The sequence below is a fragment of the Galeopterus variegatus genome, unplaced genomic scaffold, assembly GCF_000696425.1.
Source record: "Galeopterus variegatus unplaced genomic scaffold, G_variegatus-3.0.2 Scaffold333, whole genome shotgun sequence".
Classification (NCBI taxonomy): Eukaryota; Metazoa; Chordata; class Mammalia; order Dermoptera; family Cynocephalidae; genus Galeopterus; species Galeopterus variegatus.
In genome coordinates, this window is record NW_007726444.1 from 129,096 (window position 1) to 150,265 (window position 21,170).

The 21,170-nt window shown below is 37.5% G+C and overlaps 1 protein-coding gene across 1 annotated transcript in view; it reads left to right on the plus strand.

The window, feature by feature from the left end:
* The first annotated feature begins 15 nt into the window (after positions 1-15).
* Positions 16-21,170, plus strand: part of LOC103586334 (hepatoma-derived growth factor-related protein 3) — a 72,029-nt gene continuing 50,874 nt past the window's right edge. The window contains exon 1 of the mRNA XM_008567583.1: positions 16-147. Within this exon, the coding sequence (XP_008565805.1) occupies positions 64-147 (84 nt within the window). The 5' untranslated portion in view covers positions 16-63. The remainder of the gene's footprint in view (positions 148-21,170) is intronic.

Sequence of the window (21,170 nt, forward strand, 5' to 3'; positions counted from 1 at the left end):
GGCGGGGCGGCCTCCCGGCGACTTCGCGGCGACCAAGGACGACCGGGAAGAGGAACGGCCGGGATGGCGCGTCCGCGGCCCCGCGAGTACAAAGCGGGTGACCTGGTCTTCGCCAAGATGAAGGGCTACCCGCACTGGCCGGCTCGGGTAAGTACGGCGGCCGCGCGCGGGCCCGCCCGCCCACCATTTTCCCTTCATGATGGCGCGTCCGCCCCCTTTCCTCCTCGCCTCAGCCCGCGCCCGCGGCTCACGGCTGGCTGCGGCGAGGTCTCAGGGAGCGAGAGGCCCTGCTCAGAGAAGAGCGAGCCGGGGTGGAGGCCGGGGTTCCCGCACCCCGCCAGGGCGGCCATCCTTCCGCCCACTTTCGAAGGCGGCTTCGGCCCACGCAGGCCCGACGCTGCCTTCCTCCTGGAAAGCCGGTGGTGACCAGGGAAGCCTCGTCGCCGAGAAGTGGGCCTGGGGAGGAGGCATCGGCTCCGGGCAGGGTTGGCAGATATCCCGGGTCCCGGTCGAACGTCGGGGCAGGTAGGGGAGAGAAGAGCAAATGGCGAGTGCCGGCTGCAGTAAATCCTGGAAAGGAGTAGTGGGCATCCAGAGGCCAGCGGGGACCTCTGGGCAGTCATTCATCCATCTCTTGGTGCGTCCTTCACCTTCCAGACTTGTTGAGTTTTTCCCGAGCGCGATTCCGGGTGCCTCGCCTGCCCTATCATTGTCCTGGAGTACGTGCCTCCCTGGTGCCCATCTTTCCTTTAAACCGTCACCAAATAGCTGAGAGCTTGCAGCCTAGCACTCACTGGTGGGCCCCCCAACCTCCTGTGCCTTTTCACCTCCATATTTGTTTAGGTCGGATCCGAAACCTTATTCTTGGTTTCCCACTACACCCACAATAGCTCTGTCTTCCTATAGCAAGGTTATCGCTAGAAAGCAGCTGCATGTACTACACAGCATTAAAATTTTTATTAGGCTCTTTGAGTGAGGACGAGACACAACAGTGCCATGTGTGCTTTCGTTTTAAAATAATTCCCATTTATTTTAAATTCTGTAATAGTTGGCAATTGTTTGCTTGAAATAAGAAATACAGTGAAAAGGAGGGTCAGGACATCCTGGAGACTATATTGGTATCCTTGAGGAAGAGAAATAGGCATGAGATAACTTGGCATAAATATGGAATGTGAGCTCTAGCTCTAGCTCTAAGATGTATTGTAGTGAAGTGAAGATAGCAAAACCAAGGGAAAAAAATACACCCATTCACAAAAGGAAGTGACATCACGGGTGGCCAGACTGAAATTTAGTGAAGTTGAGGTAATGGATGGACATAATCATTTTTTTCATGTTTGGTTTGGCACGATTGTAAAATGGAAAGAACACTGGGCAAGGAATTGAGGGACCTGGTTTCTGATTCGGGCTCTGCTGTGGACTAATCATTTCAACTGTCTGCATATCCATTTATACAACAGCTATAAAATGATGGTCTCTAGGATTCCTTCCAACATTAACAACCTCAGATATTAAGAAGAAAAAAACAGTCTTATTCAAGTTCCATTAGGCTATGAAAATAACTTCTCCATGTCTGAACTTATAGGTTGTCCTTAAATAAGGCAAAGTTTTTAGGATAGAAAAACTGGTTATTTTTTATACTATAGTACCATATTGCTTAGAGGGGCAAGATTTGTGAGTTTAGGAACGCTTTAGGGAATTCCTGAATATATTTGTAAAGTAAAAAATAAACAGCTTTTGGGCATATATGTATTTACATAGCTTAAAATGAATTAAAGGTTATTATTACCATTTGGTCATTTCCTTGTAACACAAGGGCTTTCTTTAATCTTACTGTTAAAATATCTTCTGAGAGTCAAAAATAAAATAGACTTAAAATTTCATTAACATGTTGCTTGCACAGGTTGGCCACCTGTAGTAATTTGTGAAACACAAAAGTGCTACAGCAGTGGTCCTAGTTGTATACTTAATTGTACATAAAATTCCTGGAAGTTATAATCCTAAACCAAGGCAAAATGGAAAATAAAATGAGGAAACAACATTAGGTTTTTAGATGAACTAAAATAGATACAAGAAAGAAAAATCTATGTCTATTCACATTTAACACGAGCTCCTCAAGGAAAGGACCTAAGACTCTTTAGACAAAAAGTATTATTTTACACTGAGTGGCATGTTGCAATTTCCAAGGAAAGGTAAGGGTTAGAAAAAAAAAAAAAGAAAAAGATATTTGAGTTCCTATTCTTTTTTTTTTTTCCTTTTTGTCTTTTTTTACTGACCGGTAACGGGATCGCAACCCTCGGTGTTGCGCCTGCACCGCGCTCAGCCAGTGAGCGGGAACCGGTCTCCACATGGGATCCGAACCCTTGGCGGCGCTCTGCGCTCCCGAGCAGCGCACTCTCCAGTGCGCCACCAGGCCGGCCCTTGAGTTCCTATTCTTGGTTACAGTGCTAGATGCTTCACAAATGTTCTCATTATATTTTCATCCCTATTCTATGAGGCATTATCCCCATTTTACATATAGTTACACCTTTGTAGATGATAATGTTATAAAATACTAACTGAAAAAAAAGTTCTACTTATTCAAATTTCAAATATTATCACTTGATATGAAGACTAGTCATGTGGAGATTAGATTCTGTGTGGCCCCAAAGGATCAAATCTAGGAGTAAAAACATAGGGAGACAGATTTCAGCCCATGCAGGAATAGAGAAGAGTTTTTGCTGCTATAGGGAAGATGTTTGGTCCTAGGCAGCCCCTTATGAGGAATATGGTTCAAAAGGATTTTCAGAATTTAGACAGGTTGAATTCAGCTCTTGGCTGGGCTTCATACTGTGTGACCTTGGGCATGTTCTGCAATCTTTCTGAGTTTGAGTTTACTAGTCTGTAAAATAGAGATAATTCTCATTTCATAGATGCAGAGTATCTAAACGGCACTGAGCAATAGTGCTTGAATGTTCTTACCTTTTTCCTTTATGAATTTCTTATTTTCCCTTGTATCACTACACTTTTTAATATTTGTCAGTTTTCAACTCTTGAGTAGTTTTGCTATTTTTTCTAACATTTTACATGAAAAATTTCAAACAAAAGCTGAAAGAATTGTACAGTAAACACTCATGTATCTACCACGTAGATTCTACAGTTAAATTTTACTGTACTTGCTCTATCACGTCTGTTCATATATCCATTCCTCTATCCATACATTAGTTCATCTTATTTTAGTTCATTTCAAAGTAAGTTGCAGACATCACTATAATTTAGCCCTAGACATAATTTCAATATGCATGTCATTAATTAGAGGTCAATATTTTTAATAGATTTTTTTTGGAAGTAAAATTTACATAGAAATGTACTTTTCTTAAATGTACTATTCAGTGAGCTTGACAAAAGTATTCACTGATATAATACAAATACCTACCGATGTATACGATAATTCCATTACTCTTTCTGGTCCATTCCTGTCCTCCTCCTCCATCCCTCTCCCCTATTGTTCACATGTGTTATTTTAACATTAAATAGCAGTTGGCTATTTCTGGTGGAGTATACTTTATTGTGTATGGCTTTAAAAATTAGAAGTTCATCTATGTCTAAGGATTAGCTTAATACTAAAAAATACTTATACTAAAACAAGAGTCTCTGAATTCTTTTGATTGTGATCCTGTTGGTAAAAAAAATTTGAGCATGCATCCCTAATATATGTAAATTTACTTTTAAATTATATAAACATATACTTATATACATTATAAGATAAACACAAAGAAACTAAAAGGGATGACATGATATAAACAATTTATGTTTTAAATTTTTTATTGGCAAAATATCATTAACAGTAATAGATTAAGTGCATATTTTTAAAAGTCTTAATTTTTGGAATTTTTTTGCCTGCTCCTTGTGAGATATGACTAGATAGAGGATCATAGTTTTTATCTTCTGAAGATATTTTCTAGAATAGAAGTGTCAGCTCGGCCATTTCCTTGTTTGCTTGCACTTACATTATTACTGTTGTCTTTGTAGGACTCTTTTTAACTTGATCATTTGGTGAGAGCTAGTTCAGTTAGAAGTAGATATTTCATAATTCTGCTCAACTAGGCACACACAAATGACAGTAAATCACAGTATGTGCAAAGTGAATAAACATAACCATCTGAATAAGGGCAGTTGTGTCAGTCTATATATTAAACATTAGTAAAATTTACTTTTTAGCTAAAAGAATAAAAAACTAAAATAGAAGCTCTGCTGTTTTCTTCCCACAACCCCAAAAATCATCTTGCATATTCCCTGAGATGTGAGCACTCTGCAAGTTTATGCTAGGTATATATCCAAGAGAAGGAATGTTCACCAAAAGACTTGTCCAAGAATACTTATCTGTAGCAGCTTTATTCATAGTAGAAAACTGGAAAAAACCCAAATGTCCATCAGTAGGAAAATGAATAACCAAATTTGTAGTATATTCATAGAACGGAGTACTATGTGGCAATAAAAAGGAACAACCTACCAGTGCCCACAAAAACAAGGATGAATCTCAGAAATGTAAGGTTGAGTGAAAAAAGCCAGACATAAGAAAGTATATTCTATATGATTCCATTCATATGATGTTCGAAAATAAAGCACAATAATGATCAGTTTGCAAGGGGCAGAAGGGAGTTACTGACTGGGAGGAAACAGGGGATAAGTTATATATCTTGATCTGGGTGATGGTTACATGTGTGTGTACATATATAATTTATCAAGCTGCACATTTAAGATTTGTGCACTATACTGTATGTAATTTATACCGCAATTATAAAAAACATTTGGTGTAAGGTAGGGAGAAAGAAGACTCTAATACTCCAAGCTTCTACATTGATTGAATTCCACCATTTTTAGCTTTCAGTGAGATTTTTTTTTCCCTTTAAATCCTCAGTCCTACCAGTTTCATCTTCCTATTCCTTTTTGATGATTTTAGAAACTTCATTTACTACTTTAGAGCTTTCTGTTTAGGCTTCCTTTTAGTTCTAGTTTCAACCTCCGTCTTGTTTGTTTACCTCCTTGGAGTCTTTCTAGTCCTTTCATACTAAATCACTACTCATCACGTTTTTGATTGAGCTCTTAACCTCTCACTTGATAAAACTTAATAATAAAGCTTTTGACCTTACCATCCTATATAGCTTGAAGAGCTGAAGTCTTACTGAACCTTTGTTGAGCCACCCACTCTATGTAAGGTATAGTATTAGGTGTAGTTTTCTATTTTTCTACCAATAGATTAACTTTGCAGCAACTTTTAAATATGATTATAACTAAAGTGCTTCCATAATCTTTATTAATATAAATATTTGTTGGGAATCCTCAGTTTCTGATCCATAGCACTTTCAGGGTTTTTTGTTTGTTTGTTCATTTTGTTTTTGTTTTGCTTTTGACAGTAAGCTACTAGAATATGAGACTTTATTTCTGGAGACCAAGTCGCATATTTTCAGCGAATCACTTGGGAATTAAGTTCTTTTCAATCTCAGCGTGAAGTAAGATGTTTATAATCTTCATTACTTTGGCCTGAATCCAAAGAAGTCCATCAGTGTGGCTCAGTCCTCGGGTAGAGTGAGTGGCATAAGCTCACTCAGCCTTTTCACCAGGGACTGTGTTCAATTTCCCAAGGAACTGGCAGATTGTCTCATTTTCTTCCATTTCAACTGTGGGCAAATAGGCAACTTAAACTCTCAATACCAATATGTACATTTTCCAGTGCTCCCATTTCAACCAGATGAAGCTGTATTCCTGGTACATCCCCTTTGGAATGTCCTAATGACTACTGTTCCCCCGTGATTAGGAAAATATTATTCTCTGAAGTCAGGTATCCACTATAAGAGATTGTGCGTTTGATTCTTTTGGAAACTGGTGGTTTAAAATTGTACATGACTTTATTGAAAATGTCTGTTAGCATCAGAAATGCATTATAGGCTAGGGAATATAGTAAACATAAGGGAAGAGCCCAAATATTTTTATTTATTGGAGAAAGTTTTCTATTGAGGAAGAGTCCCCAGACGTTAGATCAGAATCCAGCGCACTTGATGCAGTTATTGGTTCATGGCAAAAGGTTTTTAATCTCTTTGAGCAGTGCTACTGAAAGCATGATCTGTGAATTGTTACCTTTCAGTTATGAAAATAGGTACAGAAATTGAGAGTGAGAGTTTAGAAACTTTTTAAAGCAATTTGATGGAGTAACTTCATGTTTTTGAATCTAATAATTATAAAAATTAGGCAAATATATTGTATCTTTTAATTTTATTTTTCTAATAATTCATTTTTATTATATTTTATAAAAATGTCAGTCTGGGGGCCGCCCGGTGGCGCACTGGATAGTGCGCCGCTTGGGAAGCGCGGCGGCGCTCCCGTCCGAGGGTTCGGATCCCACGTACGGACCGGCTCCCGCTCGCTGGCTGAGCGAGGCGCGGGAGCAACGCCGAGGCTTGCAGTCCCGTCGCCGGTCCCCGGTCCGGTGCGGGGGCAACACTGAGGGTTGCAATCTGTTGCCGGACACGGAAAAAAGACAAAAAAAAAAAAAAATGTCAGTCTGTAACAAATTAAAAATTTTTTTTTATAAAAACTGGTGCTTCAACACAGAGTATAAGTGCTGTCTCTAAAGACCCCTTAAAGGTAATATTGGTCTTTGCCCCTAAAACAGTTTGCTCGTACTGTAAACTATTTAAACTCGTCAGCTATTTAAAAGAGGGAATGGATTGACCTTCATGTTATAAATATTAACTTTTTCTGCGTTAAACATTTTTATTACAACAAGTAATATTCACTGTAGAAAGATTAATATCTCTATACGTAGGTGTAAACACCATAAACATCTTCCTATATATGTAGATACATACTTTTATAATATATACAGTTTCACAACCCTTTTTCCCCACTTACACGCTATAAATTAAAAGACTTATTGGCAATGAGTATATTTTTGTAACATCATTTGTAATAGCTATCTGATAATTTATGGTATGGATCTATTATAAATATATAAATGTAAGTGGTTATAGGACATTTAGGTTATTTCCCTTTTTTAACTATAAAACAAGACTCAGAAACATCCTTTTAGCTGAGTTATTCATTATTTTCTTAGAACAACTATCTGGAAATTATATTTCTGGGTCAAGGGGCATGTGCGCATTTTAGAGTTTAGGATTTATATTGCCAAATTGCCTTCCAGAAAAGCTTTGACTGTCTTACACATCCATTAGCAGAATAAGAGAATACCTGTTTTCTCACATATTCATTAAAAGTAAATGATTCATATAAGTACCTCGCGCTAACCAGTTGCACCACTGGAGCACTGGAGGACACCTGTGAAGCTAATGAAGATGGTGATGATTGTCTTAGGGGCATTCGTGGTCTGCTGGACCCCGGGCCTGGTGGTTCTGCTCCTTGATGGTCTCAACAGCATACAGTGCACCATGCAGCACGTGAAAAGGTGGTTCCTGCTGCTGGCGCTGCTCAGCTTGGTCCTGAACCCCATCATCTACTCGTATAAAGTTGAGGACATGTACAGCACCATGAAGATGATGATCTGTTGCTTCTCTCAGGAGAAGAATCAAGAGAGGCACTCCTCCCGCATCGCCGCCGGTCCTCAGTAGAAGCAACACGAGCAAGCCAGTACATGGAAGATAATATTAGCCAAGGCACAGTCTGCAATAAAAGCAGTTCCTAAGCTGTGGACACCTCTCTGCTCACCCAGGCCTCCTCTGGGAAAAGAGCTGTCGAGAATGGTTACCTGTCTCTAGAAAAGCCCATGTACAGTATTATTTGAGATCTGAATTAATCACTACTAGATTAAAACAACTTTTTGTTTTACACAGCTTAAAAGCATGGGCAGCAAAGATAGGACACAATGTGTGTAGAGAAAATGCATAGAAAGAGGGGAGATAGCCCAGTGTACTCCTGCTTATTGTCCAGGGAACTGCTTGGGGCATGCGCCAGCCCCTCAGCGCATCCTGGACCCTCTGCCATCTTGCAGCCATTCTCTTTGTGTTTTAAAAGTATTATGTTAGAAGGTTTAGGCCAAAATTAATAATGATATTACTTGAGCCACCTTATGTAGCTGTTTGGAAAGCCTATGTAGTTCTTTCTGCTTGTATTAAAAATTTTTAGAAATGCTTCAGCAGGGAGGGAGGTTTCGGTAAATGGCCACAATAATCAACCACATTGTATATCGACAAAATAAAATAAAATAAAATATTTTTTAAAAACAAGAAATGCTTCAGCAGTGTCTTTTTTTCTCAAAGAAACCATGGCTAGTAGCTAGGTGTTAAGTAGGAATTGAAGAATAACAAATCAATGAAGGCTCCAGATTAAACTTGATTTTTAACTGAAAGAACATTCTGAGAGGGCCTGGCTGGTTTGCTCAGTTGGTTAAAGTGTGGTGCTATAACACCAAGGTCAAGGGTTCGGATTCTTGTACAAGCCAGACACCAAAAAAAACCCCAAAAAACCGTTCTAAGGAAAAAGACATACTTAAAAAGTAACAACGAAAAAAGTAAACATTAAAAACCTTGTTTGAAGTGAATAAAGTCTTGAGGTGGTCCTCTAAGCATACATTCATGTGTATATGCACGTGTATATTTATACAATTTAACTTTGTATTTAAAGACTCCAAGGACAGTGATGCTGGAGTACATTCACTGAACACTTGGACTTTCCAGTCTAGGACTATAGTTGTGGAAATAACCTGTTGTGCTTTCAAAAAAGTAGAAAAGTGTTCATTTTAAAACAGACATTTCTATGCAACACAGTAAAAGGTATATTGACAAGCAGGCTGAATCACTTCCATACAAGATCAAATATGAACTTGACTCGAGTCCTTATTTTCAGTTACCTCCGTGCCACTGGTGGCTTGTTAGATTTAGTATGTGGAATAATTTCATATCTCATATTTTGCCCTAGGTTATCAATATACTTCTGGTGATTGTCTTACTTGTGGACTGAATTTTGATCTGGGTTCTATTTTGAATTTTTCCCCTTTTAAGACCTAAGTAGGCAACATGAAAGGCAAGTCAGTAAGAAATAAAAACAATGTTTTTCATAGGCTACTGACCAAAGTTTTCTATGTAAAGCATATAGAGTATATTCTGATTTAAAATAAGAATAACTTCAAGCAGATATTATAGTTTTTATGTAGTTTGCAAAAGAAGTTTACGTTATTTTTGCTATTGTGATGTAACGTTTATGTGCAAGAAATACTTGTAATAAAAGGATTTGAGAAGTCATGCTTTTAGCTATAATGGCCTAAAATAGAGTATTATGATTTGAAGGTGTAGATTTCACAAACTCTGTGTAGTAAGTTAATCTATCTGAAGTTTATATCAAAGCTACCTATAAAATAAAATAAGATCTGTTAAAAAAATAGGTGATTCAAATTTTAAAAAGTCTTTGTCACTTTAACAAACACAAATAACTTCTTTTAGTTATGAGTTAGGCTGAATATATATATCATATGAGGATATATATCAAATCATACATCATACATATGTCTTGATTATAAATTAGGGTAAATGTGTACTATTATCCACTATGTAGTAGATATTATCCCCAAGACTTAGCTTAACAAATTCACCCAGGGTCACACAATTAATAAATCTCTTAATCCCTGACTATTAAGAATGGCACAAGAACATAAGAAATGTGAAATTAGGGCCAGCCCAGTGGTGCACTGCTACAGTGCGCCGCTTGGGAGCGCGGTGGCGCTCCCACCAAGGGTTCGGATCCCACATACAGACCGGTTCCCGCTCACTGGCTGAGCGAGGTGCAGGTGCAACACTGAGGGTGGCGATCCCGTTGCCGGTCCCGGTCCAGTACGGGCGTGACACTGAGGGTTGCAGTCCGTTGCCGGACACGAAAAAAGACAAAAAGGAAAAAAAAAAAAAGAAATGTGAAATTAGATGAAAGGACTGAAGAGGCATTTGGCAGTATGTATGAAGACCGTATGTACTTGTGTGTGTGTGTATATATATATATATACATATATACATATATATATATACAGTCTACAAGTAGCCATGAAGCTCGTAATCTAAATCAGAGAACAATTAATGTAGTAGATTACATCCTCTTTCTCTAGTCTGTATCTCTTTGAAAGCCCTTTGACACAGGAAGTATATAAATAAGGCATTGTTTACACATATAGAGAAAGTGAAGAACCATGAAAATCAATTCTTTTTTTTTGTCTTTTTTCGTGTCCGGCAACGGATCGCAACCCTCAGTGTCGCGCCCGTACCGGACCAGGACCGGCAACGGGATTGCAACCCTTGGTGTTGTGCCCGCACCTCGCTCAGCCAGTGAGCGGGAACCGGTCTGTATGTGGGATCCGAACCCTCGGCAGGAGCACCGCCACACTCCCAAGCGGCACACTGTAGCAGTGCGCCACCGGGCCGGCCCATGAAAATCAATTCTGAATGAATAGTATTGTACAAATGTAGGTATAAGTTCCAAAACCTTATGTGTGAGAAAACACATATACCTTAAACATCAGGTTCAGTAGTTATGAGAGTTACTGGTGCAGTAGAGCTCAGAGGCTAAATCATAAGAACAACTATCATCCTGTGTAGATTTTTGCCAGTTTACTGCATTCCCGATCTGGGTAACATTTTCCTATGTTATTTCACTGCAGTTCATGTAGATGATCTTTCAGCCTGATTAGACTAGAGGTAGTAAATGAATTTTTCTATTGTATCTTTTTCTTGCCTAGATAAGAATTTATGACAGTTACTCTGATAAGTAACCATTCGTATGGCCTTAGAGGCACACAGAAGTAAAAAAAGGAATAGTCTAATGACTGGTGAGCTCAAGCCTTCAGAAAACATCTTCCAGATTTCTGAGGAAGCCCTGCAATGTAGGGAAAGAGAACTAGACCAGGGGTTAAGACACAAGTACCTCTTTCTACTACTGTCTTGGTTTGTTAGGTTTTGGATATCTTTTTGTTACTATCTCTTTGTAAGTGGGGAAGATAATTCTTATTTTCTTTCCCTTTTTTCCTAGATCAAATGTTAAAATGTATGTGAAAGAACTATTTACTACTTAAGTACCTAATAATTACCTCCCAAGAACACAAACTCCTTATTTATGCAATGAAAGGAACCTAGTAAAGTCTCAGTAAATGCTTCTGTCGCTTGGCAAATGTGTATTTCAGCAATTTCTTTGCAGCTTTGTAATAATGAGTTGGCTCTAGACTTGGAGTTGTGAGTCCTTCCCGTTGTTACCACTCCATCAGATTCCTGAGTGTGATGGGCTATTCCTAGAGGTTCCACATAGCTTCAGGATTTGAGGGCAAGATAAACTGACCATGCTGGCTTATAAAACGGGTCTATGAATAAACTCCTCTTTCGATTTAGTCACTGAGACTCAAGATGTGAGCAGATTCTGTAAGTCTGATTATAGAGTCTGTAAGGCTGCCCAAAAGTGAAGGTGTACAGTTTTCAAAGCACACGAGAGTCATAGTAGACGTAGCAAGGTTGCTTCCATGGGGACTGGAAAATTCTTGATAGAATAGAACTTCTCAGTTTCTATTGCAAAATATGCTTAAGATGAGATTTGTTATAGGTGATAGGTTTGGTAGTGGTTAGCACGTATAAAAATGAGTTTCACAGAAGATTCAAAATTTTTATGTAGGCAGGAATGTCTGAAAATAAACTCACAGCTTTAGATCTGTTTCCTTTTTCTTTGACAATGAAGTAGAACTTTTGCACTAATGACATCTTTAATTTCACAGTAAATGCATATTCAGAGGGAGCAGTATTATAAATTCTCAATTTTTAGAGTCAGCATATGTAGAATGGATTGAAAGTTAATTCTCTATAGCTGTTTGACTTTCAAAATGAGAACAACTATTTTAAAACAAGCCATAACTTCTCCTATCTCCTTTCCTGGACTGCTACATGAAGATTAAGTCAATAATTTTTTAAAAATATTTAGACCTTGGACATGAGTAATTGTTGCTGATTAATTCTGATGCGGTCTAGTGGCTTTCAGACGTTTTTGACTATAACCGACAGTAAGAAATAAATATTAATTCCCATCCCAGCACGCATGCGCACGCGTGCACATGTACACATACACACACACACACACAGAAAGCAAAAAACTTTTTCACCAAATCGTACTTACTATATGTGATGTATTCTGATAATTTTATATTTCATTTTGTATACAATCAGGTTATAACTCACTAAGTTAATTTCACTACTTACAGTTTGAAAAGCATGGGTCTGGTCTGTTAAGCCAAAGGAAAATTAAACTCTGAGTTTTATGTGTTTAGATAGAACAGTAGTTGGATTTTTGAGATGATAATGACTTAGCAGTCCTGAGCTTTTTATTCTGCTGTCACCACAGTCTTATATGAAGGTCACTTGAACATAATAAGTGAAATATTCCTTGATATCAAAAGGCTAGGTCTACATATCAAACATTTCTACTCATCTTCCTTCTAATCTTTGAACTGCGAATGTATCCACAGCTATCTTGGAACTAATTATAGTTTCTTATATATGCCTTTTTAAGGGTAATAAGCTCCATACATTTGCTAACTACCCAGTTATATACATTGTTTGAGTATGTAGTGTACCCTGGCTGATAACATTGAGGCTCTGGTGTTTTCTTGTGTTTGTGGGAGTAGACTGTGGAGGTATCAAGTGAAATGTGACTGAGGATGAGGGGCTTTTGTTAAGTTCAGAAAACTTATAAATAGGGCAGGTTTGTGGTGCCTTCTGAAGTAGATGTAAAGTCTTTAAGACTAACACATTTCTTTTTTTTTTAGAAAGATGACCGGTAAGGGGATCTCAACCCTTGGCTTGGTGTTGTCAGCACCACGCTCAGCTAGTGAGCAAACCGGCCATCCCTATATAGGATCCGAACCCGTGGCCTTGGTGTTATCAGCACCGCACTCTACCGAGTGAGCCACGGGGCAGCCTTAAGACTAACACATTTCTAATGGTTCCGTATTTCCTTTTTAATCACTTTGTCCAATCAAAAAGATTTTCTTGCTACTATAGATACAGCAGTCTCAGTAGAGAGAACCTAGTATTGATAATAGGAAGGCATTCTTCAATTTCTGAAAAAGATATGTTTCTGAAAGGTTGTAGTAAGCACAGTTATATCTCACATGTATTATATCTCACATATGGCTGGTTGACTCACACAAAATAAGTACATTCCTATTAGAAAATAGCCCCTCTATACGAAATGGAAATACTTTGGAACAAAAGAAATAAGATTAGGTTCGTTTTTGTGTTGTGCCAGGTATTCAAGAACTTTTGTTATTTTCCACTCTGCCTTTTATTGTCATTGCTGCTGTTGTTTACTGAGCCTGTCTTGTGCTGTGCTGGGTAGCAGGGGAAGGAGAAAGCCTTTGATAAAGTTTTGAAATATGATGGTCTTCATTCTTCATTTTTAATAAGCTCCTTGTCTAGGGCAAAGATTTGTTTAACTACAGAGGATCAGGTAACGCAGAACAAATGTGTCCCTTGTTTTTATATTATTGTAAAAGCAGATTATAAAAGTAGAACAGATTAACAAGAGTGGGCAGTTGAAGAGGTTTGTTGAACTGAAATGGAGATGATGATGATTGAAGACTCCTTTGCTCCACTAAAATTGCTTCTCATTCAGTTATCATTGTAAACTCTAAGTAAGCCCCTGACCTCTCCATTTTCTCTTGGTATACCAGCCCCTTCCTGTCTTCACTCTTCTGTATCCAAATAAGAACCCACATGATAATTCGAATGTCTCTCACTCCAGTCTCCTTTTTACTTTGATGCATTTACCCTACATATACCTTCATAGGTCATTCTTACAATCTGTCATCTCTCTGCTCCGGCATAGACATGCAGATGGGTGCAACTCTAGGATTAATTTCATCTAAGTTCTCAATGCTGCTCATCAGTTCTTTTGCTTGTCCTGGGTCAGCTCCTGTCATCCTCACATGTTAGCAGATACTTTTACCACTTCCTTCTAACAACTTTCCCTTCATTTTCAGCAAATTATTTTACCTTCATACTTCATAGAGAAAATAGATGCCAACAGGTTTGAACTACAACTTCCCACCCTTTGCTTATAAATAAAATCATTTCTTTCTCCCCCAACCCACTTTTTTTCTTTCTTCTGGCTGTAGAGAACCCATTTGTGCCATTTCTCCCTCGAAACAGTAAGGTGCAATGGAAAAGCAAGAGCTTTGTGAGCAGATGAAGTTGTTTCTGCATATTGCCTCTACTCCACAACAGATCAATGACTTGGGCAGATTACCTAATTTCCTAGCCTCTCTGGATTTATCTGTAAAATGGAGACAATTATACCTTCCTTTCAGGATCATTTCAAGGATTATGAACATAAAGAGCCTAGAGCTGAACATGAAGAGCCTAGAGCTTAACAGATGATCAGAAAATGTTTATTTTCCTCCTCTTCACCTCTTTCCTATCTTCCTGCTGTAGATTGAATTTGTGTTCTCCAAAGTCCAAGTATTAGAAACTTAATCCCCACTGTGACAGTGTTAAGAGGGTGGGAAATCCAATTAAGGTAATTGAAAGGTAGGGCCTTGAAGAGGTGATTAGACTATGAGGACCATGGCCTAGTAAATAGACTAATAAGTTGACAGTTTAATGTTGATCATTGGCATGGTTCTGAGGACTTTAAAAGGAGAGCGCATGAGGAGCTCACTCTCTCTCCACTCTGCCATCTGCTTTGTGAGACCCCTTCATCACCGTCACCTCCACCAAAGCCTTCATCAGACGTGTTCCCTGGACTTTGGACTTCCCAGCCTCCAAAACTGTAAGCTATAAATTTCATTTTCTTAAAAATTATGCAGTTCCAGGTATTTTGTTATAAACAACAGAAACAGACTAATACACCTTCTTACTCTGCCTCTTGTTTGACCTCACCCTTTTCCTCCCTTCATTCAACATTCAGCAGATATTTTTTGAAGTCTTGCTATGTTCCAAGCACTGTAATAGGTGCTAGGGGTACAGAAGTGACCTAAACAAAGTCTTTGCTCTCATGGAATTTGTTGTCAGTCTCTTCCCCTCTACTAGCTTTCTCTTCAGACTGGAAATAATCTCTCATCTTTCAGGCACTGCTCTCTCTGCTTTCCTTGGTAGCCAAGCTTCATAAGGAACTGGCCCCTACTGTCTTTCTCACCCCTCTCCCAGAGGTCTCCATGATCTGCCAATACAAAATACACATTTTATTCCTTATTTTTGCCTTTGTGGAATTTAATACTGCCTTTTAAAAATTCTCTTCCCTTGGCTTTGTGAATGTATTTCTTTTCTTCCACTTCTCTGCTGGTGCCTTTACAGGTTCTTTTTTGGCTTCAGCCACCATTCTTCAGGGTGATGTCTTCCAAACCTCTGTTTCAGGCCCAGCCTCAATGTTGTAAGCTTCAGATCCATATATTCATTTACCTACTAGACAGATTCATCTAGCTGTCCCTCAGGTAGCACAAATTCATTGTCAAAACTAATCTAGCTCCCAGGACCCAAGTATTTCTGTCTTAGTAAAAGATTACTATCCAATCAGTCACTCCAGAAAAAACCTCCTACATCTTATTGGTCACCTAATGATATCATGATGGACTATACAAATGGAGGCCTGGTGGTAGTTTTAATGGAGAAAAGTGATATGAGGTTTGGCTCATCACACAGCTCAGGGCAATGTAAAGATGCTAAACTTAAAAGAACCTGAGGCATATTCATATTGTAAACAGGATACAATTTCAGCAGAATAATATGACATTAAATTAGTATTATTAATTTGAATTTTATTAGTCATAATTTTATTTCTATTAAATATATAGATTTTATCTTAGTTTTATTGTGTTTGACTGTAATAGTACTATAACATAGTAGTTGATACCTATTGTTATATTTGTACATATTTCAGAGCATTTTGATGAAATTTTATGACAGCTGGAGACCTGCAAGATTTTATTCACTTTAAAAAATGATTAATTCGAGGTGTCACAATTTAAGAGACCTCAACATACGAGAATGAATTCTCAACAGTGAGGGATCTAGAAAAAAAGACATATAAGGAGATATTCAGAGAACTGAATAGTTTGAAAAGAAAAGATATAAGAGCTATTATAGTGATCTTCAAATATTTGAAGGATTTACACATGAAAGAAGAAACAGGAAGTATGGAATAGCAAAAAAGAGCACACCCTTTGAAGCCAGGGGGGTGTGGGTTCAAATTAAGCTCTACCACTTATTAACTATGTGACCTTGGGCAAGTTACTTAATCTCCATTAGCCTCGATTCCTCTCCTCTAAAGTGGAGATAGTATTGCCCACCCCCACCCCACAAGATTGTTGAGAGAATTTAGTTAAACCAAAAAGGGATAACTTAGTTAAAAGTACCTAATATATAGTTGAAGCCAAACAAATACTAATTCCTTTCTTTCTTTGATGGTTGTTAGTTGGGTAGAACAAGAATCAAAGGGGATAGAAATTCAGAGGGAAGTAATTTAAGTAGGCTTATCTTAAGAAAGAACAATTAAGAAATCAAAAGTTTTAGCATTTATTATTGAGAGTTCATGTGCCATTAATCCATTTAATTGGCACAGTAACCCTATGCAATAGGTATTATTGCCCCCCTTTTTACAGATGAGAAAACCTGAGGTTTAGAGAGATTTTAAGTTATCTTCCCCAAGGTTTCCCAATTATAGTAAATGATAAACTAGATACCTGGCTCCAGAGCTTGTACTCTAAACCATTACAGTACATTGTGTGTTTTATCTCTGGTAAGGCAAGTTTATTCATCCATTCATTCAACAGTTGTTTATTGAGTGCCTGTACTCCAGGCACTGTTCTAGAGGCATGGTTTATAGTATTGAGCATAATAACAAAGAACCTACATTCAAATGATGATAAGTGCTCAGGAAAAAATAAGTAGTTGAGGGGGGTAGGGAGTATAGAGAGGATGTTTGTGTCTTATATAGTATGTTCTGGGAAAGCCTCTCTAATAAGATGGCATGCAAACAGAGACCTGAAAGAAGTAAAAGAGGAAACTGTAAATATTGAGGGAAGAGCATTCTAAGAAGGCAGAGAGAAGAGCAAGTTTCTCATAATTAATTTTTTTATAAAGAATAACTTTTCTTAATCATTTTCACTAATTTATTTTTCTGGATTGACTTTTTTTTTTTTTTTTTTTGTCTTTTTTCGTGACCGGCAACGGATCACAACCCTCAGTGTCACGCCCGGACCGGACCGGCACTGGCCACGGGATCGCAACCCTTGGTGTTGCTCCCGCACCTCGCTCAGCCAGTGAGCGGCCGGTCTGTATGTGGGATCCGAACCCTCGGCGGGAGCGCCGCCACACTTCCCAAGCGGCGCACTGTAGCAGTGCGCCACCGGGCCGGCCCTGGATTGACTTTAGAAGCACCTTGATTTTCAAAAGAAATCTCAATGGAATTTTAGTTTCAAGTGAATTAGATTATAAGTTAATATGAGGAGAAATGACACTTTTTCCAATATTGAGGCTTTCCAACAAGAAACATGGAATGTTTCTTTTATTTTCCTGTTGCAGCAGAGTTTTGTAGTTTTCTTCATAAAGGATCCACACTTTTCTTGTTAATTACTGGGTTGTGATTTGCTGTTGTTGATGCTTTTATAAATTGAATTTTAGTTGCTCAGGACAAAAACCTTAGAAATGTCCTTAACTTCTCAGTTTTTCTTATTCCCCACATCTAGTCTGTTGGCAAATCCTGTTAATTTCAACTTAAAATGTATCAAGAATCCATCCACCATCCTTGTCTGAGCCACTATTATCTCTTAACTGGAATATTTTGGAAGATTCCTAACTGATTTCCCCACTTCTATTTTTGCCCTCTAAAAGTCTGTTCTCAACAGAACAGGCATGATAATTCTGCTAAAATGAAATATAGATCCAGTTTTCTTCCTTGCTCATTCTGCTCCAGTGATATTGGCTCTCTCCCTGTTCCTTGAACATGCCAGTCATACTGCTGCCTCAGGGACTTTGTTCAAGCTCTTGCCCTAGGTATCTTCTATACCTCTTCCAAGTCTTTATTCAAATGTTGCTTTCTCAATGAGAAATTTTAAACTACGCTGTTTAAAATTACAACCTGTATTCATCCTTGTCTCTATTTTTATAGCTCTTTTCACATTCTCACATACTAATTTATTTATTTATTATATCGTTATTTATTGTTTTATTTTCTCCTTTGAGGTTAAAGATTTTTGCCTTTTGTTTGTTGGCATATCCTATCCTACACAGAAGACATTCAATAAATATATGTTGAATGACTGAATTCAACCTTTTTCTTTTATATTTTCATTTTTTTTATTTGTTTTGTTTTTTCTCAAACTTTTATATTTTCAATCTGGTTTTTGCTGATATATGCCAAAGCATTTTATTTTTACTTATTTTGTCATTCTGCTATACTCTCATTCTCAGTTTTGCTAATTTACTTTTTCTTATATCATATGCAAATAATGATTCTTTTGTGTTCTCTGTTTCAATATTTATGTTTACTGGCAGGTGGAGTGAGAATTCTTTTAATAATAGAACTTTCGGAAGAACAGTGTTAAGCATCAGATAGCTGACTTCTTTGTCTTGTTCCTGATTTTTTTAAATCCCATAACTGCATATGAATTTGGCTGTTTTCAGATAGCTATTCTTTATCATACCTGAAGTAGTCTTTTATTCTTGTTTTTCTAATAATTCTTATCAGGAATGGAAGTTAAATTTTGCGAAATGCCCTTTTTACCTTTCCTTGTAATAATCATGTAAGTTTTCTCTTTTGGCCTTTATTAATTATGTAAATAGATTATAAATATTAAGTTGTACTTAAAATACACCTTCCTTTGTCTCAGTGTTTATGTGTGTGTGTGTTTTTAAATTGAGATATAATTCAGATACCATAAAATTCACCTTTTAAATTAATTTCATGGTTATTAGTTTATTCACATGTCCCATTCTTCTTTGACCAATCCTAGCTATTTTTACTTTCCTAGAAAAGTGTCTATTTCAAATACATCATAAAACTTCTAGCATAAACAATACATTATTCTATTATAGTTTTTAAGTCTCAATAACTATAGTTACAACTTATTACTAATTTTATATATTTTTTCTTTTTGTATTTAATTAGATTTGCCAAAGGTGTGTCAGCTTTACTGTAATTTTTTCCCAAAATTCTAGCTTTCAATTTTTTGTTTCACCCTTTTTTTTTGTTAATCAGTTCCCCTGTTTTTTTCTCTACATCATTAATTTCTGATTTCATCTTCACTACTTTTCTCCAAGCATATTTCTCTTGACTTCATGAAATAAATTCTTAATTTCTTTGAAATGTTTTTTGAAAATGAAAAATTTTAAAGCTAGGAGTCTTCCTCAGGTCAGATTTGGCTTCAACATATAGATTTGGATAATTGGTGTTATATAATAATTTTTAGAATAGATTTTAATTGTGATTTTCTTTTCTTGTTTGGCCCAAGAGATGTTTAGGAGAGAATTTTAGGAGTTATAAATGGTTGAATAGTTTTTGTATAATGCTTTATTGTTTTTTAATATGATTACCTTATAGTCAGATTATGTATTCTTCTTAACTATTTTTTAACTTATTGACTTTTCTATTAATAAGTGATGTTTTTATTTTTTTTTTTTATTTTGGGGGGTGGCTAGCTGGTAAGGGGGTCCGAACCCTTGACCTTGGTGCTACAACACCGAGCTTTAACTAACTGAGCTAACCAGCCAAGTCAGTTATCAACTTTTTTTTTTTTTGGTCCTTCTTTGTGACCGGTAAGGGGATCGCAACCCTTGGCTTGGTGTCGCCCACACCGCGCTCAGCCAGTCAGCGCACTGGCCATCCCTATATAGGATCCGAACCCGTGGCGGGAGCGCCGCTGCATTCCCAAGCGCCGCACTCTACCGAGTGCGCCATGGGGTCAGCCCTGTAGTTCTAAAAAGAAAGTTTCTATAGGGTTCAATGTTCAGTATTTTTCTGTAAGAGACTTTATTATATTTCTTGAAATCTTTAATGTTTATTTTTTGCCCACTGCTCTCTCCAAGATGAAATAATATATAAATCTACCATATCATATCTCTGGATATCTGTCCCCCTTTTTATGACTGTTTATTTAATAAATTTTAGTTTCATTTGTTATGTAAATTTTTGACTTATAACTTCAGGATGGAGTGTACCCTTCGTCAAAATAGAGGGATCTGCTTTGTATTATTTCACACTTTTCTTAAGCTAATACGTTATAGTATTTTGTCTGATATTAATTTTTATAACCCATCTTTATTTTGTTTACATTTGACTGTTGCATCTTTACCTAGCTTTTTACTTACAAACGTATAACTTTTCTGTTCTCTTAATTTTTTTTTTTAACTGCTCCTGGGAGATTTTCTTCTTTCCTCACTCTTTGCTGTTTTCCTCAAGATTTTACCTACTTTTTTTGGTTAGTTAGAAATGCTTCCTGGTTTTAAGCATGTTGTTGCACAGCATTCTTAATTTCTATCAGTTAAATTTTTCTATTTCTAGTTATTTCTGTATGGAGGTGGGGCTGTGTGAATTGGGTAACACTGATGTTCCACCATCATAATCCTATCAGGTGTTTATTGAGTATCTCTTCTGGGTTAGTAACTGAGATAGACTTAGCATTTATAAAAATTAATAAGACATGATTTTACCTTTAAAGAGCTTGAGATAGGTTAAGTAACAGAAACATAGGTGATAGAGAAAAAGAATAAAAGTGAGATATATGTACAGAAAAATCTTGATGACAAGATTTTCCTATCAACAAGGTAATTACGGCCAGCCGTGGCTCACTTGGGAGAGTGTGGTGCTGAGAACACCAAGGCCACAGGTTCGGATCCCTAAATAGGGATGGCCGGTTGGCTCACTGGCTGAGTGTGGTGCTGGCAACACCAAGCCAAGGGTTAAGATCCCCTTACCGCTCATCTTTAAAAAAAAAAAAAAAAGGCAATTACACTAAATGAACAAGAAGTAACTAAAACTGACCAGCCTAGAAGGAACATGGAAAAGAGAATAGGTGGAGATAATTTTTATTGGCAGTTTTCATTACAAAAATCATGGGTTTCAGCCCTTTTTTTGTCATGGGATATTGGAATGCTGTTTTTAGAATTGTCCGCATTATTTGTATTAGAGATATATGGTGTTACCCATTAGAAAGAGAACACCGCATCCTA